General features: G+C 45.8%; 1 protein-coding gene across 3 annotated transcripts in view; it reads right to left on the bottom strand.

The window, feature by feature from the left end:
- TECPR2 (tectonin beta-propeller repeat containing 2) overlaps positions 1 to 27,985 on the bottom strand; it is a 100,285-nt gene that overhangs the window by 61,664 nt on the left and 10,636 nt on the right. For all 3 annotated transcript variants that reach the window (XM_043434599.1, XM_043434597.1, XM_043434598.1), the window contains exons 2-5: positions 25,065 to 25,353; positions 6,578 to 6,706; positions 6,050 to 6,181; positions 839 to 996 (exon numbers count right to left, since the gene is read on the bottom strand). In XM_043434599.1, the coding sequence (XP_043290534.1) occupies positions 839 to 996; positions 6,050 to 6,181; positions 6,578 to 6,706; positions 25,065 to 25,283 (638 nt within the window). In that variant the 5' untranslated portion in view covers positions 25,284 to 25,353. The remainder of the gene's footprint in view (positions 1 to 838; positions 997 to 6,049; positions 6,182 to 6,577; positions 6,707 to 25,064; positions 25,354 to 27,985) is intronic.

Genomic DNA, 27,985 nt, shown 5'->3' with positions numbered 1-27,985 from the left:
CAGAGAAGCCAGGACAAGACGTGAGGGGGAGAGCAGGGCCCTGGCAGAGGGAGAGGCCAGCCAAGTCTGCAGGGCCACCAAGCCTGAGCGGCGGGTCCTGCTGGGCTTCCCAGGAGCCAAAAGGGAGATGATCGCTGTACGAAGATCAACTGTCAATGGAATTAACGGGGTGTTCAACGCAGAAAGGCAAAGCCAAAGGGAAGATGTGACCATCTGAACAGCCATGGGCTGCTCTGCCAAGCAGAAGGAATAAACTTGCACTGTGTTCCTGCAAAGCCCAGGACACAGCATAACGGACGCTGAGAGGACCAGAGGCTGGCACCACCAGCCCCGCGCTCATCCACCCACCCCACTCCCTCCCAGCTCCGGTGCCCCCCTGCCGTCCCCCACCCCCTTCCTCTGCAGACAGCAGTGCTCCTTCCCCTGGCACTCCTCCAGCTCCAGCCGCCAGGGATGGGGCTGGACCGACCCTGCTGCAGCTGTTCTTCTAGCAGGCGCAGGTCACGGAAGGGGTCCCCTCTCAGCCAGGAGCTCTGACCCCTTCCAGGCCTGGCCCCCCTTCTTCAGGACACCCCACCCCGGGTTACAGCCCACATCCTGGCCGCACCCCTCACTAGGCTCCACGGCAGGGAACACAGCCAGTAGCGCTGAGGCCACCTGCGTCCACAGTGGCGTGGTTCACGGAGGGAGCGAGGCGGGAATGCCCACCCGACCCTGACCTCTGAGCGAGCTGTGCAGGCAGTGGCCTGCAAGGAGCAAACGCCCGCGTGAGCTGCGGGGGGGGCTGGGGGCCCACCTGGAGCGCCGGCCCTCAGGCCGCGGCCCCAGCGAGGCTCACCTTCTCCGCGGCTGTGCCCCGACCTGCTGCACGGAGCGCTCCTCGGTGTGGAACAGCAGGCTCCGCCGCAGCGTGGAGACCAGCAGCACCTTCTGGCTGTAGTCCAGCTGCACGATGGAGGCCGGCTCCTCCAGCAGCAGGTGCGAGCGGCAGACGCCCTGCGGAGAGAGGCGCGTGAGGCCCGCGGGGCCGGCTCCAGGGACGCCCCAGCTGCCAGGGCTGCCCGGGCCCTCCTGGGTCTGCATTCCGGCCACTGTCTGCCTTAGATGAAGGCGCGCATTCTCACGGGTTCAGTGTCAGCCCACCGCGATGATACTACCCGGAGAAGCGCTCACTGGTGAGAAAACCGTCAGGGTCACCATCTGTGTCAGGCCACAGCAAGGTTAGCAAGAAACACTTAACACTTCTGTATGATTTTAGAAAATGCTTGCAGTACATGTGTCACTCTGTACCTCCCTGTTCACTGAACTGGGGTAGGCAAGGCACAAGCGGGTAAGCCAGAATGTGAGGAGCCACGGGAGCCGCGGGCATCCTTCATTCCCAGAAGCAAGGCAGACCCGCTTCACTCTCCACCGGCTGATGCAACAGCGACGACAATGATCCAACTCAACACACCTCGGCTCGCCGCTCCTGAGTTTCTCAGATGGGGCGTATAGAGGTCACTGCGCGTGCGCAGTGCTACAAACACTCTCAGCTGTTACACAACCATGAATTTACAACTCGTGGGGTGAGTGCAAGAGGCCATGGCCACCGCCATCCTGGCTAATTTGCTCTTTCCCTACAACAAGGTTCAAAGAAGGAGGAATCCATAAAGATCTAAGTGGAAATACATTGCACCATGTGTACTGTTTATTCCAACAGAACACAATGGGACTTTCTAAAAAATTACTGTGACAACCATCAAAATTCATATCACAACCTCCTCCACAGAGTTCAAAGTAATTCTGGGGATATTACATCCTGGCCCACTGAAAGGGTCAGAAGAGACAGGTTAGCAAGAAATGAAATGGTATTAAGTATGTTAAAGAGCGAAGTAGAGCTCTGCACAGAACTCTGCTGCTGACACAAGTGACGTGTCTTTGCGTCAATATCTGCTCCCGTAAGTCACTCTTCTCCAAAAGCCTGCTTCTTTAATTGTTTAGGAAACACTGATGCAATGTTGTAGGCCTTTGTGGGGGAAAAGGGAGTAGCCATCAGATTTACTGTAAGATTTACATACAGTAAAAGTCACCCTTTTTAGATATATGATTCTATGAATGTCGACAAAAGCATGCCGGTGTGTAACCACCAGCGTGACTGAGACGGGGGAATTCCCATTACCTCCACTATCATGGACATTAAGCCAGAGTTCCTTCCCATCTGTACTTACACAGGCTGCAGTTTTTTAGCTTTCAACTTAGCTTGTAATGGAATTAAACTCATTGTATTGTACTGTGCAAAGGGCTTCCCTTGTGGCTCAGCTGGTAAAGAATCCACCTGCAATTCAGGAGACCTGGGTTCGCTCCCTGGGTTGGGAAGATACCCTAGAGAAGGGAAAGGCTACCCACTTCAGTATTCTGGCCTGGAGAATTCCATGGACTGTACAGTCCACGGGGTCACAAAGAGTCAGACAGGACTGAGCGACTTTCACTGTGCAAAACCATACATCTTTTCTGCAAATCTCATCAAACACCTGTGCTTTAAAAAAATGATCAGAACCTCAATAAAGCTGGGAACAAATGAGCAGGATGCCAAGATGTGAGGAAATTAACAAGATGGCACCAGTCAGGCTCTCTCAGTCCCCGTTCTGTAAACAATGACTGTGCATTGTTTGACAGCTGAGATTGCTCAAGGCACTGTGCGTGTGCGTCAGGAGGTACGCGCCTGGCCACAGGCTACTTTTGTTCTGGTTAAGTATAAACAAGCTTCACCTGGAAAAGCCCTGAAGGATTGTGGGCGGTTATGTTGTCCGCTGTGTCAGCGAGGAGAGAATAAAGTGTCTGCAGTTCCTGCGGCGCCCCACATTTGCTTCCAGCCTCTTAGCCCGCGCCTTGCCTACCGTGGGTTCAGGGAACAGTGCTCACAGTGAGACACAGCGAGACGATCGGTGCTGGGAGTGGGTCAGCACTACACAAGGACAGTGCCCTCTGCATGCGGCTCTTCCCCCCACTTCCTGACGTGCGTGAGCAGTGTTCCCAGGGTGCAACCCTCACTGTGGGAGCGACACCAGGAAGTGCAAGCACGGGGTCCCGGAAACCTTAACAAAACGTTCTCCTGGAGAGCGGCAGTTCTCACAGTGTGGCCACGGTCCCCGAGGGTCCCCTAGGACCTCTCGAGGTCAAAGTCATTTTTCATCATAATGTGAGGTTTTATCTGCCTTCTTCACGGAGCAGTGGTTCATACTGTTGGTGGACAGAGCTCCTGAAAGATTGGGGTGGGGGGGACCCCAAGGCAAGCAGGGCACCAAACTCCAGGAGCTGTCACGGTGCCCTCAGCCACTGGGCATGTGCAGCAGAAACGTGAATTTCACTTCAGAAGGTCTACTATGCAGGAAAATGACAATCCCAACAAATCTTGACCTTGGGGACACCTGTCCTTGTATTCTGTGATGAAACCGGGCCTGCACACGGCTCTCCGGCTGAAGCTGAAGTCCTGTGGCTCTTTTGAGGAGGAGCACTTGGACAACTGTACGAGCTGGGAGCTGAACTTCTTTCCCCCACAAAATACATTTTTACTTGAAATACTAGAATTATTCAAAGTTGGGTATTTGGCAGGCATTTTCTCAGAAGGAATAAAGCATATCTGTCACTTCAAGGAAAATAAGTGAGGGTATTTGTTGCTGATAATAAGACTTAATCTTCAAGTTCACAAGTGAAGATCAGAATCTGAAAACCTGTACCCACTCTTGTGAACCTGACATTCCCAACAGCTCAAGACCTTTCTCATCAGAATGATGGAGATATTAACAAAGGTGCTGTTCTTGCTTTATATCATAAAATTAAATGTATCAACATTTGGAAGATCTGCATCACTCAGTATATCAATATTTCCCAAGTGACCAACACACAAACTTACAGAATTACAAAATCACACAAAATGAGTCAAGGAGTCCTGTGAAGTGCAAGACAGACCAATGGATTTCATTGTAACAGAGCAACAAAAATTCATCCACATGCTTTCAGATTCCATGTTGTAACCAACCTTTAAAGAAACTACCGTTAGTCAGTTTGGGGATGTGATTAAAGAAGAACATAATACAATTCTCTGGAAGGGCTAGTAAAATACTCCTATTTCCCACCACATGCCTGTGTGAGGCCAAATTTTCTTGATAGACCCCAACCAAAGCAAAGTATTGTGACAAACCGAATGCAGAACCCAGCTGTCTTCTATTGAGGCAGAGCAGATATAAAGAGATAAGCAAAAACGTAAAGCAATGCTGCTCTTCAAAGTAGTAGTAGTTTTTTGGGTTTTTTTTCTGTCACACTGCAAGGTATGTGGGATCTTAGTTTCCCAACCAGGGATCAAACCCAGGCCTCCAGCATGGAAGCGAGGAGTCTTAAACACTGGACCACCTGGCGAGTCCCATGTTCCATGTTTTGTTTTTGGCCTCACCTTGCAGTTTGTGGGATTTTCCATCCAGGGATTGAATCCGGGCCCTCGGTGTTGAGAGCTCAGAGTCCTAACCACTGAACACCAGGGAATTCTCAGTAGTATTTATTTTCACAAAAACATACAAAAACTTAACCCATACAAACACAACCTCTGGAGTGCTCTTTTTCAGAGGTATAGTGTAAAGGGGTCCTGGGACCAAAAAGTTTGAGAACTACTGCGACAGAATATTCATGATAGACAGGTCAGTCTCAGATTAGAGGGACTCAGAGTTACCCAGCTAGTAATCGGTGAATTTCTGGACGCACTAGGAATAATGGCTACAAATAAGACGAAAGGACTATACCACCAAGGAGTGCATCCCAACTAGGCAGACGTCTGACAAAACAAAGCCCAGGCAGGATTAAAGCCACCCACACAACAGAAGCAGACCCTCAGTTTGAAGCCGAGCTCTGCTGGGCATGACCTGGTGCCTGGACCCCGGGGAGCCTGGGATTCTTATCTACTGACTAAAGATCAGAATGTGAGGCTTAGGGCTCTGTCCAGAGGCTTAAAGAGCAAATACAGGGGTGGAGCTGGCTCCCTGCTGCCACCAAACGTCCTCCTCCTCCACCATTCTCCCACAACCAAAGTTGGCCTGGGGTGAGTTCACCACCCACTCCGACCACTGTCCACAGAGTGGACCAAGACTGCCGCCTGCCGTATCAGTATACAAAGGAGGTTGCAGCCATCAGCCACAGGGCTGTCCTCTCCCCACCCCAGGGCGCACCCTCAGGGAACTCAGGGTGGAGATACACAGGCTACCCTGCATCAAGCCATCAGCCACTGCGGGCTGCCCTCAACAGGTGGCTGAAGGGGTTCAGGATGGAAAAGCACGGGACAATGGCCCTAGACAGTTAAGGTGCAAATAAAGGACTGTGATTTCAGTGAGCCCAGACTCTTGCATCTTCCCACATATAGAAAAGTGCTAAATTCATTAACTTGAGATTTATTTCTTCTTTAATTAGCACACTTCTTGATGTTCAACAATCAGGTTTGTTTTTTCAAAGCTCCTATAGATCCTGGTTCCTTCCCCACCTCTTTGAAAGGATCCCTCAGAGTTATCTGAAACTGTCTCCCAGGCTTAAGTCCTCAGGAAGTCCACTGAATAAAAAAAAATTCTCAACTTTTAGATTGTTTTTTTTTTTTAGTTGACAACAGTCGTGACTTTGAAATGTTTCATACCCTCCTCTACAAATCGTCAAGGAATAAGGCTCGGTAGTGGCTTCTTTTCCAAGTGGTAGCAACAGACAACAGGAGAATGAGAAAAGTGTTTGAGTAGAAAGAAAGGCCGATTCTTAACACACAGAAGTAGAAGCTTACAAAGCGTCAGGAAAGCCCTGGAAAGAAAGTGTTACAAACAACAACTGAGAGTAAAAGGACAACAGGCAGTTTCCTGGTGGCCCAGAGGTTAGGATTCCAGGCTTTCACTCACGAGGCCTGCGTTCAGTCCCTGGTTGGGGGACTGAGATCCCACAGCTGACCAGCACAGCCAGAAAAAATGGGACAAGGTTCAAGAATACAAACTGACCAGCTATAATTTCTCCAAGTATCAGACTAGCAATACTTCTGAAAATGATTTACCTGATCTAGATCCAGAGAAGAATAGACGATTTTCCCTTTATCATCTCCAGAGAACAGTTTCATCCCATTGGGGCTCCAAGCCAGAGCTGTTATGCTATTTTTGTGAATGCCAGTGACGTCAAACCTCCGAAGCTATGAATAAACGATAAAAATACACACAAGAAGAAGAAAAGGAGAGACACTGTGAGATAGAGCTGTGTGGACAAGGTGATATGCAATCCCTCCCGTTTGGTGGAGGAACTGGTGTTCTTCCAAGCTGCTTTCCATGCAAAACCCTGCACAAGGACCCATCTGTCTATTTACCTTGAAAACTGACGGGGAGGAGCCAGAGACTACTAAACAATTTAAATTACCCATGTGTGCTTTTCACCAAGTGTCCTACCAGCAACAAAATGCTATCTGACTATGAAGAGCACAGAGTTAGGCTTTTCTGAGCAAATACTTTCTCAGCAGATGACGACTTCTCATTTTAAAGGATGTGAGGAATTTGCCAAGAAATTAAGAAATGCTAAAATGGTTGGCACTTACCTGTTTATTTCTCCCTGGCAGCGAGGATACAAGCTGAAAAACTGCAACCCTCCCAGAGGCTGTGCCTGCGGCCACCAGGTCGTCGAAGCAGCTCAGCAGCTTCACCACCGTGATGGACTCGGTTCTCCCCTGAAAGAGCAAGCATCTGAAATCAAATGGGCCTGCCACTGGGCCAGCTTCCAAACTGTGAAACAGTGCCTGCATGAAATGGAAAACCTCACCACACAGCAGCCTATACATATTCCTGATGGAAAATGTATATAGCTCAGAAAGATAATTATATCTCTTTTTCTTTCCAGGTTTTTTATTTTTGAAATAACAAAGTGTGAACCACTGAGCTCTTCTCAAGAGAATTCTAAGGAGCTTGGACAAGAGAGATTGCTCCCCCCGAAACCAGAGTCTGGAATCAGAAGACCTGTCCCACTCCCAAGCTCTGCTTCCTGCTCTCTCAACATGGACAAGTCACCCACCAACTGTCATCCATGACGTGTACCTGCCACAGAGGTGTGCGGGAGGGAGGATCAACAAGACAACACACTTCAGAGTGCTTCATAAACTTACTCCTGGTGTTTGATTCTTACATCAATAATCATGTTAAATAACATTAATGCAGGCTTAATACGTTCGTTTAGTAAAAAGCATATGTCAAGCACTGAATACAGATCTTTGGGCTTCCAATGAACCTGAATAATCGTTTTTTTAATTTTGAAACCACTCATTCAGAAAAATCACACAACCATTTCCACCTTGCTAAGACACATGGCAAGATCTTCAATAAGCCATTTTGAACCCTGATGCAGTAATTTACATGGCAATCAATCTGTCAAACCTGAGAGCACCCCCCCAAGTTCAGGATCCTGAGTCAGCTGCTGGGCTAACACACGGCAGGGCGAGAGCCCGGCCTCTCAGAGCGGGGCTGCAGCAGTGAGACGTGCACCAGAGAGCCGCCCCCAGCGAGCGGAGGTGGTCACGCCGGAGCTTGCTTTCAGGCCCTGTTCAGGCTATAAACATGCCTGGTGCCAGAGCATGACACGGGGTAAGGGAGCTAGATCTTAAACGACAGGAAGGAAAAGCAGGACCCTTGAAGACGCCGGCTTTTGCAGGTGTACCAGTCTGAAGCCTTACTGGGACGCCCACCAGAACAGGCTGGAAGGAGGAGGTCGTGGGCCCAGGCAGAGGACCAGCTGGGAGCTTTCTGCGCCAGTTCAGGCGGAGCAAGTTCGCGCCCAGTCAAGAGAAGTAGCCAACTCCACAGGCACCAGGGTGGTGAACCTGGGGAGCAAAGACGAGTGGGAGGCCTGGTCAGGATGACGGCAGCAGCGAGGGACAGGGCACAGGCCGCCTGGCCGGCACTGCACAGGTGTTACCCCCTGGGATCCTCAGACCACCAAGAGCGTGGGTGCTGGAGCTATCCTCGTGATACCAAGGCTGTGAAACTGTTCTCAGGTCACACAGCCCGGGAGAACCGAGTCAGGACTCTGCCTGAGTGTGAATACAGAGTGAAGCCCTGCTCGGCCTCGGGGCTCCAGCAGACCCAGGCCGTGGACATGGGAGGCAGGGTCGGCCAAGGAGGAGCAGGACAGTGAGCAGAGGGCAGGGACTGTGAGGGACGGCTCCACCTCCGCTCGCAGGCAAGAAAGGGACACAGCACGCCTTACACGTGTACCGTCTGACACGCCAGCGGGGCTTCCCTGGTGGTCTGGTGGTTGAGACTCTGCACTTCCACTGCAGGGCGTGCAGGTCTGATCCTTGTTTGGGGAACTAAGATCTTGCATGCTGCATGGCATGGCCAAAATAAAAAAGAATATTTTTCCTGGGAATTTGTAATTACAAAAATTGCTACTCCATCAGGAATCAAAATTGCTTATTGGAGATCTTGCCATGTCGTAGCACAAAATCAGAACAGCTGTGTAATTTTTCTGAATGAATGTCTTCAAAATAAAAATCATCGCTCAGATGGGCTGGAAACTGCAATGCCCTATAAACATGCTTTCAATAAACCAATGTACTAAGCTTGACTTAACATTCTTTAATATGATTACTAATAAATGTCATCATTCTTGACGTAAGAACCAAAACATCCAAAGAATCAGACTATCATACCCGACTATACTTCAGATAGAAACAAAATATGAAGTTTCAACTTTTGACAGGATAACACTCTAGCTGTTCTGGAAAACATTCCCCTCCAAACACCTAGAAATGCTGAATAAGACACATAAAACACTTTTTGAAATGGGCAGCTGATCTCTATAAAGTAAAGAAAATCTATACGGGAGAAGGCGAGGGTGGGATGATCTGAGAGAACAGCATCGAAACATGGATGTTATCAAGTGTGAAACAGATTGCCAGTCCAGGGCGGATGCAGGAGACAAGTGCTTGCAGCTGGTGCACTGGGATGACCCAGAGGGATGGGATGGGGAGGGAGGTGGGAGGGGGGTTCAGGATGGGGAACCCATGTAAATCCATGGCCGATTCATGTCAATGTATGGCAGAAACCACTACAATACTGTAAAGTAATTAGCCTCCAACTAATAAAAATAAATGGAAAAAGAAAAAAGAAAATCTACAAGAGCCGAAACCAAAGAGAGTCCTGTCAAACCAGAACAGAAGCCAGAACAGAACAGAAGCCAGCTCTGAAGCCACAGGCTACCCAGTGATCCAGCCAACACCCAGACCCAGAATTCCTCAGTGAGCAGGGTTAATGAGAACAAGGCTTCGGGCCAGACGAGCTGGGGAGCTGGACCTGACCTCCCTGTAAAGCCAGAACCCGTGAAGACCTAATGCTCAGCAAAAGTGTGAACTAAGGAAAAATCAATTTGCTGGCAAACGGAGCTGACAAGGAACTCAGTCTTGTATCTCAGGCACTGACTGGAGTGAATAAGAAGAGTCCATAAGGATCTGTAATCACAAACCTGCCCCATCCAGCACTGGGGTTTGAAGTTACTCTCCCTTCCCAGTCAAAAGCTCCATGCAGGCAGCTGATCTGACATGCTTCCTTGTCTGTAACACTTCAAGGGGCCTGGCAGAGGGGCCATAAACGCCACCTCTGGGGACTCAGTCTCAGCCCAGGCCCCTCAGGATTCACAGGTGTTAGGACCAGCCACACAGCTCACAGTTAGAGATGACCACAGGGAAACAGGCCCATGAAGAGGACTCAGCTGAAAAGGCACTACCAGAACCTGACACCCGTCAGCCAGCTCCAGTGATTCCACGTGGACGGAGGAGAACCAGAACTCAGCCCAGCTCCACTGATTCCATGTGGACGGAGAAGAACCAGAACCGCAATGGAAATGTGCTTAAGGGGAAGGATAGATTGGAAATTTGGGACTAGCAGATATGTGCTACTACATATAAAATAATAAACAAAGACCTACTGTGTAGCACAGGGAACTATATTCAATATCTTATAATAACCTACAGTGAAAAAGAATCTGAAAGAGAGTATGTAACTGAATCACTTTGCTATACACATGAAACACGATAAATCAACTACACTTCAATAACAAAAAAGGCTTTAAAGTTTTAAAGGAATATAAAGGAAACTGAAACATAAGAGCAAACCACTATCAGAAATAATTAAATACATATGAAAAAGAATCAAAAGAATTTAAAATCTCAGTGGCAGATTAAAAAGCAGGAGTCACAGCTGAAAGAAAAATCCCTGAATTAGATGACAGATCTGTGCGGCAAAGATATAAATGAAGAAAGAGAAGTTGAGAGTCATAGAGGATAGAATACAAAAGTCCAACCTACGTCTAATTGGGATTCCAGAAGAAAATAAAATAGGATAAGAGAAGGCAGTGTCTTCAGAGATAAGGGCTAAAAATTATCCAAAACTAAGGAAAGGCCTGTATCCTCAGAAACACAAGCTTTGAACAAGATTCATGAAAAGAAATACACACATACATATCTTGTAATGAAACAATAAAACCTCAGAAGTAATGACATATTCATATGTCAGAGAAAAAAGGCAAATAACTACAAATAATTATTAATAAGATGTCTCAACAAAGGAGTCCTGAAGACAGGAGAGTATCATCCTCAAAGTGCTAAGAGACAGAACTGATAGCCTTGAATAGTATGTCTTTCTAAACAATTTAAAGACAAAGACACAGAAATTCTCTGGTGGGCCAGTGGTTAGGATTCAGCACAATTGACCCAGGTTCAATTCCTGGTCAAAGAACTAAGATCCCTGCAAGCCATGTGGCATGGCAACAAACAAAGGCAGACAGTCAGACAAACAATCAGGAGAACTTGATTTTGTACTCTGAAGTACCACCAAAAGCCTTCAACACAAGAACTACTACAAGACGCACTCCAGCAAGAAGGAAAATGAGGTGTAACAAGGGATGGCAAGTGAAGACACTGGTAAAGCTGTGAGGAAATCTAAACAGTGATTATAAAATATAATAATAACAACATCCAACTTGAGTAGTTAAATGGAGAATGAAAATACTAAACAGTTACATGCATAATGAGAAAGGCCAGATAATAACATCATAGGAAAGCTACAGGCCAATATCCCTCCATGAATACAGACACAAAAAAATTTGAACAAAATATTACTAAAATACAGCAGGAGTTTTTAAAAAGGATACCATGACAAAATGTGGTTTAACGCCAGGGATGTTGCTAAACATTCTACAACACATAGGACAACACCCCTAGACCAAAGTGCCAATAATGTCAGGTTGAAAAACCCTGACTTAAACCATCTCAATAAGGACATTAAATAGAAGTGGCCTAAATATGCCAATTAGAAGGTAGAGATTGTTAAACTGGACTAAAAAAGTAAGACCCAAATTCACACTATCAACATGAAATAATGCACTTTAAAGGCATAGATGAGTTGAAACTAAGAGTGGAGAAAGATAAACCACACACACTTTAACTTTGGAGATTCCAACACTCTTCTCACAGTAACTGACAGAACAAATTGGCTGCAGAAGTTTTGGAAGACTGAACTACACTATTGCATTAGTCTGTGTGCAGAGAGAGCAGGCCCTGAGGATGGAATCAGACATTCGAGGCACTTATTGTGAAAAAAAATCTGTGAGGGAAAAAGGGACGCAGCTGGAGAAGGCAGGAAGAACTATCAGGTCACAATGCAGGCTGCAACCTTGAAAGAGGAACAGCCTGGGAGCAGCCAGGAGGAGGTGTGCCATGGAATAAGCAGTGGTGGGTTTCGATATACCATCCATCCCCATGGTGGGAAAGAAGTCAGATTATCACCAAGTGACACACAGAATTTAAAGAATTAACCGACTTCCCTGGTGGTGCAGAGGATAGGAATCTGCTTGCCAAGGCAGAGGACACAAACTTTGATCCCCAGTCTGGGAAAATTCCACATGCCACAGAGCAACTAAGCCCATGCGCCACGACTACTGAGCCTGTGCTCTAGAGCCCGCAAGCCACGACTCCTGAGCCCGCGGGCCGCAACGACTGAAGCCTGCACTCCGCAATAAGAGAAGCCACTACAGTGAGAAGCCCACACCCTGCAACAGAGCAGTCCCGGCTCACTCAACTAGGGAAAGTCCGCCCAAAGCAGTGAAGACCCCAGCACAGCCAAGAGGATAAATTTAAAAAAAAAAACAAAACAATTTTTAAAAAGTATTTATTGTGAGTCCCTCTTTAAAAACAAAGACTTTGCCAACAATTCTACTTTAGAGAGATAATATATTTAAAGATTATTTTTCATGACTGCATTGATACATAAAACTGCTTTTAAGATACCCACACACTCAAGCTCAAATCCACTGTTAATATCATAATTTTTAGCAATACATCTATTTCATAAAATCAATCCTTCATTTAACACATTACTTAATAATGGGATTTTTACTGCACTAACAGCATTAAGATACCAATCTAGTATTCTTTCATACAAGTCTGCAAATGAGATAGACCTTAATAATATCAAGGAGCCTATATAAAAAAACTGCTAGTTTAAAATGAGATGAACTAGGGTTAAGCAGTTAAGTGTTTACTGATGTCTTCACTGTGCTTGTTGTGCGGACACAAACAAAGGTGCTGCTTTCAGGGGGTCTCATGGCCCAGGAAGGACGCGGATAGCTTCGACATGCTCAGGAGAGGCATGGACTGGCAAGGTTGCTGCCTTCAGGGTGCAGTCAGCTGCACACCAAGTGTCTCGTGGCATGGTATTTTTCAAACAATGAAATATGATCATAAATACACGACTATATATATGACATATACATGACACCACCCTTACGGCAGAAAGTGAAGAGGAACTAAAGAGCCTCTTGATGAAAGTGAAAAAGGAAAATAAAAAAGCTGACTTAAAACTCAACATTCAAAAAACTAAGATCATGGCATTTGATCCCATCAGTTCAGTTCAGTTGTCGCTCAGTCATGTCTGACTCTTTGTGACCCCATGGACTGCAGCATGCCAGGCCTCCTTGTCCATCACCAACTCCCGGAGTTTACTCAAACTCATGTCCATTGAGTCAGTGATGTCATCCAACCATCTCATCCTCTGTCGTCCCCTTCTCCTCCTGCCTTCAATCTTTCCCAGCATCAGGGTCTTTTCCAACAAGTCAGTTCTTCACATCAGGTGACCAAAGTATTGGAGTTTCAGCCTCAGCATCAGTCCTTCCAATGAATATTCAGGACTGGTTTCCTTAAGAATGGACTAGTTGCATCTCCTTGCAGTCCAAGGGACTCTCAAGAGCCTTCTCCAACACCACAGTACAAAAGCATCAATTCTTTGGTGCTAGGCTTTCTTTATAGTCCAACTCTAACATCTACATGTGACTACTGGAAAAACCATAGCCTTGACTCGACAGACATTTGGTGGCAAAGTAATGTCTCTGCTTTTTAATATGCTGTCTAGGTTGGTCATAGCTTTTCTTCCAAGGAACAAGCATCTTTTAACTTCACGACTGCAGTCACCATCTGCAGTGATTCTGGAGCCCCCAAAAATAAAGTCTGCCACTGTTTCCCCATCTATTTGCCAATGAAGTGATGGGACCAGATGCCATTTTCTTAGTTTTCTGAATGTTGAGTTTTAAGTCAACTTTTTCACTCTCCTCTTTCACTTTCATCAAGAGGCTCTTTAGTTCTTCTTTGCTTTCTGCTGTAAGGGTGGTGTCATCTGCATATTTGAGGTTATTGACGTTTCTCCCAGCAATCTTGATTCCAGCTTGAGCTTCATCCAGCCCCAGCGTTTCTCATGATGTGCTCTGCAAATAAGTTAAATGAGCAGGGTGACAATATACAGCCTTGACGTACTCCTTTTCCCTATTTGGAACCAGTCTGTTGTTTCATGTTCTGTTCTAACTGTTGCTTCCTGACCTGCATACAGATTTTTTAGGAGACAGCTAAGATGTTCTGTTATTCCCATCTCTTTAAGAAGTTTCCAGTTTGTTGTGATCCACAGTCAAAGGCTTTGGCATAGTCAGTAAAGCAGAAGTAGATGTTTTTCTGGAACTCTCTTGGTTTTTTGATAATCCAAAGGGTGTTGGCAATTTGATCTCTGGTTCCTCTGCCTTCTCTAAATCCAGCTTGAACATCTGGAAGTTCATGGTTCACGTACTGTTAAAGCCTGGCTTGAAGAATTTTGAGCATTACTTTGCAAGCGAGTGAGATGAGTACAACTGCGTGGTAGTTTGAGCATTCTTTGGCATTGCCTTTCTTCGGAATTGGAATGAAAACTGACCTTTTCCAGGCCTGTGGCCACTGCTGAGTTTTCCAAATTTGCTAGCATATTGAGTACAGCACTTTCACAGCATCATCTTTTAGGATTTCAAATAGTTCAACTGGAATTCCATCACCTCCCCTAGCTTTGTTTGTAGTGATGCTTCCTAAGGGCCACTTGACTTTGCATTCCATGATGTCTGGCTCTAGGTGAGTGATCATATCTTATCTGGATCATGAAGATCTTTTTTGTATAGTTCTTCTGTTTATTCTTACCACCTCTTCTTAATCTCTTCTGCTTCTGTTAGGTCCATACCATTTCTGTCCTTTCTTTTGCCCATCTTTGCATGAAATGTTCCTTTGGTATCTCTGATTTTCTCGAAGAGATTGCTAGTCTTTCCTATTCTATTGGTTTCCTCTATTTCTTTGCATTGATCACTGAGGAAGGCTTTCTTATCTCTCCTTGCTATTCTTTGGAACCCCGCATTCAAATCAGTATATCTTTCCTTTTTCCTTTGCCTTTCACTTCTCTTCTTTTCATAGAAGAGAAGGCATCCTCAGACAACCATTTGCCTTTTTGCGTTTCTTTTTATTGGGGATGGTCTTGATTCCTGCCTCCTGTATAGTGTCACAAACCTCCGCCCATAGTTCTTCAGGCACTTTGTCTATCAGATCTAATCCCTTGAATCTATTTCTCACTTCCACTGTATAATCATAAGGGATTTGATTTAGGTCATATCTAAATGGTCTAGTGGTTTTCCCTACTTTCTTCAATTAAAATCTGAATTTGGCAACAAGGAGTTCATGATCTGAGCCACAATAAGCTCCCAGTCTTGTTTTTTGCTGACTGTATAGAGCTTCTTCATCTTCAACTGCAAAGAATATAATCAATCTGATTTCGGTATTGACCATCTGGTGATGTCCATGTGTAGAGTCTTCTCTTGTGTTGTTGGAAGTGGGTGTTTGCTATGACCAGTGCATTCTCTTGGCAAAGCTCTTATGAGCCTTTGCCCTGTTTCATTCTGTACTCCAAGGCCAAATTTGCCTATTACTCCAGGTATTTGTTGACTTCCTCCTTTTGCATTCCAGTCCCCTATAATGAAAAGGACATCTTTTGGGGGGTGTTAGTTCTTGAAGGCCTTATAGGTCTTCATAGAACCGTTCAACTTCAACTTCTTCAGCTGAATTCAGATTTTAATTGAAGAAAGTAGGGAAAACCACTAGACCATTCAGATATGACCTAAATCAAATCCCTTATGATTATACAGTGGAAGTGAAAAATAGATTCAAGGGATTAGATCTGATAGACAAAGTTACTGGTCAGGGCATAGACTTGGATTACCATGATATTGAATGGTTTGCCTTGGAAACGAACAGAGATCATTCTGTCGTTTTTGAGACTGCATCCAAGTACCGTATTTCAGACTCTCTTGTTGACTATGATGGCTACTCCATTTCTTCTAAGGGATTCCTCCCCACAGTAGTAGATGTAATGGTCATCTGAGTTAAATTCACCCATTCCAGTCCATTTTAGTTTGCTGATTCCCAAAATGTCGATGTTCACTCTTGCCATCTTCTGTTTGACCACTTCCGATTTACCTTCATTCATGGACTTAACATTCCAGGTTCCTATGCAATATTGCTCTTTATAGCATCAGACTTTACTTCCATCACCAGTAACATCCACAAGTGGATGTTGTTTTTGCTTTGGCTCTGTCTCTTCATTCTTTCTGGAGTTATTTCTCCACCGATAACCAGTAGCATATTGGGCACCTACTGACCTGGGGAGTTCATCTTTCAGTGTCCTATCTTTTGCCTGTTCATGGGGTTCTCAAGGCAAGAATACTGAAATGGTTTGCCATTCCCTGCTCCAGTGGTCCCATCACTTAATGGCAAATAGATGGGGAAACAATGGAAACAGTGAAAGACTTCATTTTCTTGGGCTCCAAAATCACTGCAGATGGTGACTGCAGCCATGAAATTAAAAGATGCTTTTTCCTTGGAAGAAAAGCTACAACCAACCCAGACAGCATATTAAAAAGCAGAGACACTACTTTGCTGATAAAGGTTCATCTAGTCAAAGCTATGGTTTTTCCAGTAGTCATGTATGGATGTGAGACCTAGACCATAAAGAAAGCTGAGCACCAAAGAACTGATGCTTTTGAATTGGGGTGCTGGAGAAGACCCTTGAGAGTCCCAGGAGATCAAACAAGTCAATCCTAAAGGAAATCCAGTCCTGAATATTCACTGGAAGGACTGATGCTGAAGCTGAAGCTCCAATACTTTGGCCACCTGATGTGAAGAACTGACTCATTTCCCTGATGCTGGGAAAGACTGAAGGCAGGAGGAGAAGAGGATGACAGAGGATGAGATGGCTGGGTGGCATCACTGACTCGATGCACATGAGTTTGAGCAAGCTCCAGGAGTTGGTGATGGACAGGGAAGCCTGGCGTACTGCAGTCCATGGGATCGCAGGGAGCTGGACAGGACTGAGCAACTGCACTGAACTGACACACATGACCAGATAAACAGCTAGAAGAGCCATCACAAAGTGAGCACCTGTGGAGTGCCCACGCATCCCGGGAAAGGGGACACCAAGAGCACCCTGGAAGCCCTCTACGCCCTGCACCCCTCCCCCGACTGCACACCCCGCTCCACCAGACCACTGCTGTGGGACTGGGGTCCATCACTCCCATGCTCTTACTCGGAGCTTTCACGCTTGTGTGTTTACACATAGACATGTACAGAAGTGCCTAAGACACAGATCCACACTGGTGAACGGCACCCGAAGGATCTGCCCTCCAGCCTCCTGACCAGGTATTCAATCCACTCAGTGTCCTGCTGTTCATCAGCCCCGGAGGGCTGTCTTGTGATCACCCAACTCACACGAAGCCAAACCCTGAAGCCAATGCGTGACTGTTTCACAGTGAATGAATGCTTGCACAAACCAGAAGGCTCACGTGGAGACAAGCAGCACTCCGCCCCCGCTGGCTGATGTAGGTGGGCAGCAAGTTCTAGTTCAAAAGCTGCTCAGCAAGCATGGGGCAACTTCTGATGAAACCTCAGTAAGCCTCAGCACCAGCCACACCAAGGGCATCACAGCCCTCAGGGAATCGCTACCCCCACCTCCAGCAAAGCCCGGTTCAGCTCAACATTCAATTTCCCGAAGTTACACAGCAGCCTGCCTGCCCTCTCCTCTGTCATATACTCTTGCTTTTGAAATGAAAACACTTCTGTCCTAGTCTGGCCTGGGAGCCACTCTTCTGTCTCTTTAAGGAGACTCTGTCCTCGGAAGAGCTAATCTATTATGTGTTTAACTCTTCTATTTCCCTCCTTTCCAGCTTCCGGGCAGTGGGGTGGGGACACTTCTTGTTGCCTCTAAGTGGCAACTTAACTGCCTCAAACAGAAATCTAGTAATTAGCTTAAGAGAAAAACCTCTGATTTGCAAGAAGCCAGCAGCGGTTTTCTGGACAATCACTTCACCAATAGGCCTTAGCCAAGTTTCTTAGGCTCCTCGGCAGGCACTTTTCCCTGTATACACAAAGAGAAAGCATCAGGGAGAGAGTGTTCTTTGTGAGCAAGCCCGAGGAGGCTGTTGGGTCTGACGAGGCTTCATGAGCTGCTTCCGGCGTCAAAGCTGAGCCTTCGGTAGGAGCTGCTGGCACATCACGCAACCAACCAGTCTGAGCTACTCAGAAATGCTTAAGAAGACTCAAATAAGATATAAACTCATTAAATTCGTAAGAACTGTTTCACTATTCTTTCACTAGCAAAGAACCACAGTTTAAAGTTTCAATATTTATACAACTTTTTAATGATCTGAAAGTTAAACCAAGGCATCTTCTTCTGGAACAATTAAATTCCCTGAGGCGAATCGGAGTAGGAAAGGTCTACTAGGCTTGAAGTAAGTCCCAGGGCCTGGGACTCTATCATTAGGGACGATCTTAAGGACACAGAGAAGGCAGATTACCTACAGGAAAACAATTAGACCTCTGGCAGAAGTCTCAGCAGTCGAAAGACAATGGTATAGCACCTTTGAAGTGCTAAGACAAAATAACCATACAAAGTGAGGGAGGGATCAAGTTTCACTTCCACCCCTATATTCCAGTCCAACTGCTGACACCATTTACCAGAAAATCTTTGTATTATCACTTTGTGGATTTTCTGGCTTCTCTAGTCTGTTCCGATGACCTCTTTATCTATTTTTGCAGTAACACCACACTGTCTTAATCACCAAAGCTTTACAAGTCTTGTTACTCAGCAACAAATGTAAGGGTTATTACTTCCATCAGGACACAGGAGGCATTAGATACCTTTGGCTGACATGGTGATTCAAAAGCTCTCACTTCTGCATCACTTTAAAAAATACAACAGGCATCAGTCAATGAGCCATTCACAACGTTCCCTCACACGCCCAGGGCTCCCCTTCCTTCCCCCTGGGCCCTCCAGGAAGCTCCTCCTGGTGGAGCTGCTCCCTCTGGAGGCCTGGGTGCACCTGTCACCTCTCAGTCAGCGGCCACTCCTGCTGGCAGCTCCCCTCTCCCCGCGCTGCTCCCTTCCCCCAGCACTGCTCCCCACCCGGCCAAGCGGCCTTCTCATACTCATTTTTTGCTCTCCACGTTAGAAATGGTGTGTTCTCCATTGCATTTCCAAGTCCTAAAATGGGCCTGGCACATGGTAAACGCTCAATAAATACTTACTGAATAAATTCACCAGGAGACCAGTATGGAAAAGTTGCAGAAATGAGAACTCTCACAGTTAGGCTTAACATAAAGGCAGTTTTGAAGGCAAATCTATGAAATTTCAACAACGAGCTAGGTGCTAAGGAGAGATCACACATTTAATTTCAAAGCAAAAAACCAGAAACACAGGTCAACTTGTCTTTCTGGTCTCTTATGTATGTCACACCCATATATTTAACCACAGGTTTATAACACTTCTGTACTTATTAGCTCCTCACAGCATCTCCTTCATGCTTTTGCACTTAGCAAGGAAGCATTTCCTGTCTCCATCTGCCCTCTCCCACTAACTTGTGTAAGGAAAAAAGGTTTCTAAAAGCATTATTCTTGAAAACACGTCAGACTTTATCATATAAAAGATCTGCTTTCTTCTTTTGGAAAATAACTTCATTTAAAAACATAATCTTTCACCCATGCATGCCACACATGGATTTACTAGAGGGTAAACTAATTTTTGTCCTTTTATACAGTTATGAGGTTCTCACGACAAGTATACTGGGGTGGTTTGCCATTCCCTCTACCAGTGAGGCAGAAAGAGAAGAGGAACTAAAGAGCCTCTTTTTTTTTTTTTAAGAGACTCTTGAAGAGGGTGAAGGAGGAGAGTGAACAAGCCGGCTTAAAACTAAGGATTAAAAAACAAAGATTATGGCATCCGGCCCCATTACTTCAAGGCAAATAGAGGGAGAAAAGGTGGAAGTAGTGACAGATTTCCTCTTCTTGGGCTCTAAAATCACTTCGCGTGGTGACTGCAGCCGTGAAATCAGAAGATGTTTGCTTCTTGGCAGGAAAGCGATGACAAACCTAGACAGTGTGCTGGAAAGCAGAGACATTACCCCACTGACAAAGGTCCGTAACAGTCAAGGCTATGGTCTTCCCAGTGGTCACACACAGTTGTGAGAGCTGGACCGTAAAGAAGGTGGAGTGCCCAAGAATTGATGCCTTTGAACTGCAGTGCTGGAGAAGACTCCTGAGAGTCCCGTGGACTGCAAGGAGATCAAACCAGTCAATCTTAAGGGAAGTCGACCCTGATACTCAATGGAAGGACTGATGCTGAAGTTGAAACTCCAGTAATTTGGTCATCTGATACGATCAGCTGATTCACTGGAAAATTCCCTGATGTTGGGAAAGATTGAGGGCAGAAGGAGAAGAGGGCGTCAGAGGATAAGACGGCTGGACGGCATCACTGATGCAATGGACATTAACTTGGGCAAACTTCTGAAGATGGGGAGGGATACAGAGGTCTGGAGAGCTGCAGTCTATGGGGTCACAAAGAGTCAGACACAACTAGGCAACTGAACGACAACGAAACTAATTTTTATTTACCTTCCCATAAAACCTTAGACATTCCCTAAACTAAACTAGTTGAGGGACCTCCCTCATGCTCCAGTGGAGCTCCCTCATGCTCCACTGCAGGGGGGCATGGGTTTGATCCCTGGTTGGGGAACTAAGATCCCATAAGTCTCAGTGTGGCCAGAATTTTTAAAAATTAAAACAACAACAACAAAAAACCTAGCTGATGCACCTCTCAATTGTCACTATGAAATTCCAAAGAAACTCTTAATTAATCTGTTTCTATTGTCCTCTAAATCCAGACTTTTGTGGAAGCCCTGCCTTCCCACATAGGAAGACAGCAAAATGGTTAGGCAACCAGCTATGTGGCTTGGGGCAGGAATCACTGTTTCTTTTATCTGTAAAACACAGGGATTGTACCAAATGATTCTAAGACTCCCAGCTCTGAAGCCCAAAATTACAGTAACAATGACATAAATATTTAATTCATCCTCAGCTCACACAACTAAAGACTGACAGTCAAAGCTCAAAACAAATCTTTATGTTGTTGTGTTTATACAAGTAACAGATGAATATATACTTATTGTCCAAATTCCAATAAGTCCACAATATTTAAAATAAAAAATAATAAAGTAGAAAAAAAAAGATACTTCCCTTCTCTTCCTGCTCCCATTCTCAGTCCCCTCTATCATCATAATGAATAGATCCCTCCAGATCCTTTCCTATGTGTTTTACATACAGACATTTAACTTTGCTTTCAAACCCTAATATTCTAAATCCAAATTCTCTGTTCTCTTCAAAGCGAGAAGTTTTATTTTCTACTTCCTTTGTGATTCTCCACAATATGCTTAAATTCTATACCCAATGGGTATTCAAAAACCCTTTTGATACTCAGAGTTGCTGAGTGTGGATTTGGGCCCAGTAAAATATGCTCTCGTATGACCCTGTGCATGGAACTTCCCAGGGTCCCCTTCTTCCTTCCTAGGTCCAGTCATCTGCACCATATCCCCCCAGTTCTGCTCGTCCCTGCAGAAGCTGTCCTCACACGGCACACCCCTCCAGAGTTCACTGGGCTCATCTAATAAACAGAAAACTAGTTCCAGTAAAACCAGGAAACTGGCATCAGATGCAACTTGTACTTTCACTCTGGGGAGTACTAAACTCTTGCTCCCTTAAGTTTTTTTTTTTAGTTTGGAGGCTGAAATTTTAAAAGTAGTGCATGCCTCGTTTTATTGTGCTTCACGGACACAGTGTTATTTTACAAATTGAAGGTCTGTGGTTTTTATGTAAAGTCTGCTCCCATTTAAATTTATTGAGGAGTGTTTTATGACCAAGAATACAGTCTGTCCTGGTGACTGTTCCATGTTCACTTGTAAAGAATGTGCTCTGAGCTGCTGTTGGGTGGAGTGCTCTGTAAACATCACTTAGATCACAAAGCTGGATGGGGCTGCTTGGGTCTGCTACACATCCGCTGATTTTCTGTCTGCTACTATTACTGACAGTGGGGTGTTGACATCTCCAACTAGAATTGCAGATTTTTCTACTTCTTCTTTCAGCTATGTCAGTTGTTGCTTCATATGTTGTGAAGCCCTGTTAAGGAACACGATACACATTTAGGACCACTATGCCTTCTCACTGAACTGAGAAGGCATAATGACTTCTGTCATTAAATACTGTCTCTCTGGTTATTTCCTTGCTCAGAGGACTACTCTGATATTAATATAGCCACTCAGCATTCTTTTTTAACACTTTCATCTACGTTTGGCTGTGCTGGGTCTTTGCTGCTGTGGGGGCTTTTCTCCAGTCTCAGCGAGTGGGGCCACTCTGCAGTTGCGGGGCAAGGGCTTTTTACTGCAGTGGTTCCCTTGCTGCGGAGCAGGGGCTCCAGGGCAGGCGGGCTGCAGGAGCTGCGCTGGCACCAAGGGCTCTAGGCCCGGGCTCAGCTCTCACACAGCCCTAGCTGCTCTGCGGCGCTGCGGCCTTCCTGGGCCAGGCATCGAACCTTGTCTCCTTCACTGGCAGGTGCACTCTTTACACTGAGCCACCAGGGAAGCCCTCAGCCTTCTTTTGATAAGCATTTACATAGTATATTTTTTCATCCTTTGACATGTGATTATATTTGAATGAGTTTCTTATAAACAACAAATAGTTGTTTATGAGTTTTTTCTCCATCCCAATAATTGTTTTTAATTGATGTGCATGGATCATTTTCATTTAACATAATCATTGGCATGTTTTGATTTAAGTCTATGATTTTATTTGTTTTTTGTTTGTTACTCCTGTTTTTCCTTCTTCTGTTTAACCTTTCTTGATTTTCGGAGAACTGTCTCAACATATTTTAACATTCTATTTTGGTATGTCTATAGTAATTTTTTACTATAACATGCTGTACAGGGGTTTTAAGTGGCTGCTCTAAGGATTACCATATCAAATGTGGGAGACATACAAATGCACACACGCACATACATATACACACACAACTTTTCAAAATCTATTTAGACTCAGCATTTAACCTCTTCAAGTAGAATGAAGAAACCCTACTACCTTATAGGTCCCTTACTCTCCCCTCTTACATTATAATTTTTTTATATATTACTCCATGTGTATAAACTGAAAACTCGATCAGATAATGATATAATTTTTTCTGTCAAATATATTTTAAAAAAACTCAAGAGGAGGGAAACAGCCTAGTGTATTTACTATTATTCTCCCTTCATTACTGGTGTTCCAAGTTTCCTTCTGGTATCAATTATCATTTGTCTAAAGAACTTCCTGAAGCAATTATTTAGAGCCGGGGTGCTGGCAATGAATGCCTTTAGTTTTCCTTCATCCAACAACATTTTTATTTCACCTTCTTTCCTAATAGATATTTTTGCTGGATAAAAATTCTGAGCTGACAATTCTTTCAACACTTTATACATGCTGTTCCAACATCTTCTAGTTTCTGATGAGAGACTTCCCATAATTCAAGTAATTGTCCTCTACAAGTAATGTGTCATTTTCTCTGGCTGCTTTTAAGATTTCTCTCTGTCTTGAGTTTTTAGATGTTTGATTAGAATGTGTCTGGGCATGAATTTCTTTGCTCTATCCCGTGCAGGGGGCGGTCACTGCTGGAGTCATTAAGTTTTCCTTGTTCAGTGCTAAACTATTTAAGAGATTTCAGATTAATTCATAATTACTGTACAGCAAGGAAATCAAACCAGGCAATCCTAAAGGAAATCAACCCTGAGTATTCATTGGAAGGACTGACGTTGAAGTTGAAGCTCCAGTACTTTGGCCTCCTGATGCAAAGAACCGACTCATTGGAAAAGACCCTGATGGTGGGAAAGACTGAGGGCAGGAGGAGAAGGGGGTGACAGAGGATGAGCTGGTTGGATGGCATCACCAACTCAATGGACATGAGTTTGAGCATGCTCTGGGAGGTGGTGAAGAACAGGGAAGCCTGGCGTGCTGCAGTCCATGAGGTCGCAAAGAGTCGGACACGACTGAGCGACTGAACAAAGACAACAATTCACAGCCACAGTTTTAAAAGACTAAATATATAGTGGTCTTAAACGTTTGGGGAATTAGATCAGTCAAACCCATGCCCTATTAACCAAGAAAAGAAACAGCAATAGTTTTAATTTTCATACAAAAAATACAAACTCCAGAGCCAATCTGCCCAAGTTCAGACCATAGTGTCACCACTTTCTGACTGTCTCGCAAGTCACTCAACCTCTCTGAGCCTCAGTTGTCTCCCTGATAAAACGGAGATGACAAAACAACATAGGGCTGTTTTGTCTACCTCATAGAATTCTGTGAGAATAAAATGAGTTAATATATGCAGAGGGTTTAGAATAATGCCTGGCACATAGTAAGTACTATATGGATGCTAACCATTTGTGTTATTTTAATTGACTACAGAGGCTTAAGAAAAACCAACTTTATAAATTAAACTTTAACAAGTCGATACTGATTAAAGTATAGATATTTGTAAATACTTCTCTTAAATACGAAAGCCTTGTCTTAGTCTGCAGAAGTCCACTAACCGCAGCATAGAGCCCCATGTGGTAGGAGCCACAACTCGGTCGCCCTTGCATCTCTCACAAAACCCACGTTCTTATAAATCAAAGGTACTAACGAAACAGGTGAATACAGTGATGGTCCATCCCCCGCATCTACAACACACACAGGTGCCTGAAGCAGCAACCCAGAACAGAGGTCGGCCAGGGTGCTACAGCGGAGTCCACATACGTGTTCCGGCACCTAGCCAACACTGATCCCAATCCATTTTTCTTAATAATTTTGCCAGAACACCTAGATTGTTTGAGAGCCAGTCAGTCAAAGTACTCTCAGAAAACACTCAGAAAACACTCTGAGAGACTTCTCTGATGATCCAGTGGTTAAGACTCTGCGCCCCCACTGAAGGGGATCCAAGTCCGATCCCGCGTGCCGCATGGTATGGCCAAAAATTTTTTTAAAAAGAAGAAAAAAAAAAAAACTCTTAGAAAATTTGCCTATTTTCAAAGTGTTAAACACTGTAATGTTCTCTTTTAAAGTAATGCTGGGTGCTCCCTTCGGCAGCACATATACTAAAATTGGAACGATAAAGTAATGCTGGATTTCTGGAGGCAAGAAAAGCAAGTTAAAACATTGCATTTTTAGTTGCGCTCCACCTGAAGGATGGCTGTAAGGTACTCTTTGGGTGGGACACTCAGGCCACGCTTCGAAGTAGCTCGGAAGCAACCCCCCACCCTGGACTCACGGGCGTGTCACACGCCAGCCAGGGCCCCGGCTCCGGGCAGACGAGCGCGCCCACCTCGAAGTTGTACTTCCTCATCTGGCCGTGCTGCCGGCAGTACAGGTAGAGCATGCCGATGCTGCTGCCCACCGCGATGTAGTCGCCATTGGTGTCGAGCGCCGTGAGGTAGACCACCAGCGAGCGGAACCCCTTCTGGATCCTCGTGGGGATGGCATTCAGCAGATAGTAGAGCGGGCAGAACTCTCTGAAGGTGACAGGCTCCGACACAGACGCCATGGCCAAGGTCTCCACCGCTGATCTTCAGGCAGGATGAGGGATCTTAACCGGCATCTGGGGAAACCTGGGGCTGAAGAACAAGGCATTGTAACGCTTTCAATGTCTAGTCATGCAAAGACAAATCAGGTTTCACAGTGGGAATGAGGGACTTTCAGGTGGGTATAAATTATAGTCAGGGCTTAATTCCACAGGGAAGGTAAACCAAGTGTCATTAAGATTAATTCTGAGGACTTCCCTGGGGTTCAGTGGGTGAGAAGCTGCCTGTCAGTGCAGGGGACACGGGTCTGACCCCTCGTTCTGAAGATTCCACACGCCGATGCCCCACAGGGCTCAGTGTGCACTTGGGAGCCCTCAAGCTGCAACTCCCGAGCCTGCACTCTGGAGTCCGCGCTCCACAGCAGGGGAACTTCTGTGACGAGAGGCCCGGGCACCACAACCAGAGGAGTCACTGCTCACTGCAAGCAGAGGAAGCCCGCACAAAGGAACGAAGACCCGGCACAGTCATAAATAAATGAACAAAATTGTAAATCAAAACTCACTTCAATATTTTCTGCCCCCTGTAATTTATATCATGATAAGTGGTGGGGAAGGGGTGGGAAGAATATTAAATATAGCTCTGAATCTCAAGCAGCTTATGATCTAGTCAGGGAGGCAAAAGAAACTGAAAAGACACAAAACCAGATATGACTGGTGCTAACCTGTGAGTCTCAATGAGAAGAAGGAGAGAGCAAGCGTGGACCAGAGAGTGGAGAAAGCTTCTCTGAAAACACTGGAAACTCTGAAGCCCACCAGGAAGCAGAGAACATTGAAAAGAGGAATTCCCTGGCAGCCCAGTGGTTAGGACTCTGTGCTTCCCCTGCAGGGGGCATGGGTTCGATCCCTGGTTGGAAAAATAAGATCCCACATGCCATGCGGCCAAAAAGATAATAATAATAATAATAATGTGTAAAAGAAACAGTAAAGACACTGCACTAGGAGAGGAGTGGGCCAGTCCAGATGGAGGAATACCATGTGGAGGTGGTGGAGAAACGCCCACAGCCTCCTCAGCCACACAGCTCCTCCCCTGTGTCACCCTGACACCCACACCTCTCAGAAATGTGGATTCAAAGCTTCCCTTGGACTTCTCCAGGGGTTCAGTGGTAAGAAATCTGCCTGTCAATGCAGGAGACACGGGTTCAATCCCTGATCCAGGAAGATGCCACAGAGCAACTAAGCCCCATCGCCACTACTGAGCCTGTGCTCTCAAGCCCGGGATCCACCACTGCTGAGCCCACACGCCCGAGAGTCAGTGCTCTGGCAGCAAGAGAAGCCACAGCGGTGAGAAGCCTGCACACCACAGCAAGAGCGCTGCCCCTGCTTGCTGCAACTAGAGAAAGCCCATCCAGCAGCAAGACCCAGCACAGCCATAAATAGATAACTTAAAGAAAAAAAAAGCTTCCCTCAATAAAGATGCTCAGTCATCACATAGTGTTATAATTTATGAAGCACTCACTCATCCATTAAATCCTTAACCTACAAACTTTTACATGAGCTACTGAGGGCCAGAGGACCACAGGACTTGTCCAAGGCCCATGGACAAGACCTGAATCTATGCCTTTTTGCCCTTCAAGTCCTGCAAGTGAAAGTTTCTCAGTCAAGTCTGACTCTTTGCGACCCCATGGACTATACAGTCCATGGAATTCTCCAGGCCAGAACACTGGAGTGGGTAGTCTTTCCCTTCTCCAGGGGATCTTCCTGTCCCAGGAATCGAACTGGGATCTTCTGCACCGCAGGGAGATTCTTTACCAACTGAGCAGTCCTGAGCCCTTTCCACAGGACTCTCCATCACACCCCCACCCCTGCTGCACTTTCTCCACACACTCTCTTTCTCTCCTGTTGATGGCCTTCTCTTTCTGACCCCCCACTGGTGTAAGCCACCCCAAAAGCAGAGCCCACACATCCACCTCACTCACCCTTCTAGCCCCTGGCACCCAGAAAAGGTTCAGGTACATCAGAGGCACCAGGTACTTATTGAATAAATGAATGAGTTATGAAAAGGGAAAATTTGCAAGGGAGGAATGAGTGCAAGAATGGAAAAGAAGCACAATCTCATTTTTTCTCCAGTATGGCCCTAGTTCAACGCTGGAATAAAAATCCTCTAGATTGTAAGGCATTTTCAAATCCCTATTTCATCTGATAGTCACAACAGACAAGACGGACAATGAAGCAGGCAGGGTAACTTACAAGCACGGTTCCTGTAAATGAATAACAATGTCCGTCTGTGCTGATGAAGGGCTTCCCTGGTAGCGCAGCTGGTTAAGAATCTGCCGACAATGCAGGAGGCCCTGGTTTGATTCCTGGGTCAGGAAGTTAACCTGGAGAAGGGATAGGCTACCCATTCCAGTATTCTTCAGCTTCCCTGGTGGCTCAGACGGTTAAGAATCCACCTGCAATGCAGGAGACCTGGGTTCGATCCCTGGGTTGGCAAGATCCCCTGGAGGAGGGCAAGGCAACCCACTCCAGTATTCCTGCCTCGAGAATCCCATGGACGGAGAAGCCTGGCGGGCTACAGTCCACGGGGTCGCAGAGAGTCGGACGCAACTGAGGACTAAGTACAAGCACAAGCGACGGTTAAGAACACGAATGCGCCCTCTTTCAGCAGGAGCTGAAGCACTCGGGGAGGTTCAGAAACGTGCCTAGGGTCACACGGATTCAACAGCTTT

This window comes from Cervus canadensis, chromosome 17, assembly GCF_019320065.1.
Source record: "Cervus canadensis isolate Bull #8, Minnesota chromosome 17, ASM1932006v1, whole genome shotgun sequence".
Taxonomy (NCBI): Eukaryota; Metazoa; Chordata; class Mammalia; order Artiodactyla; family Cervidae; genus Cervus; species Cervus canadensis.
This window is presented reverse-complemented; position numbering and strand designations above follow the sequence as displayed.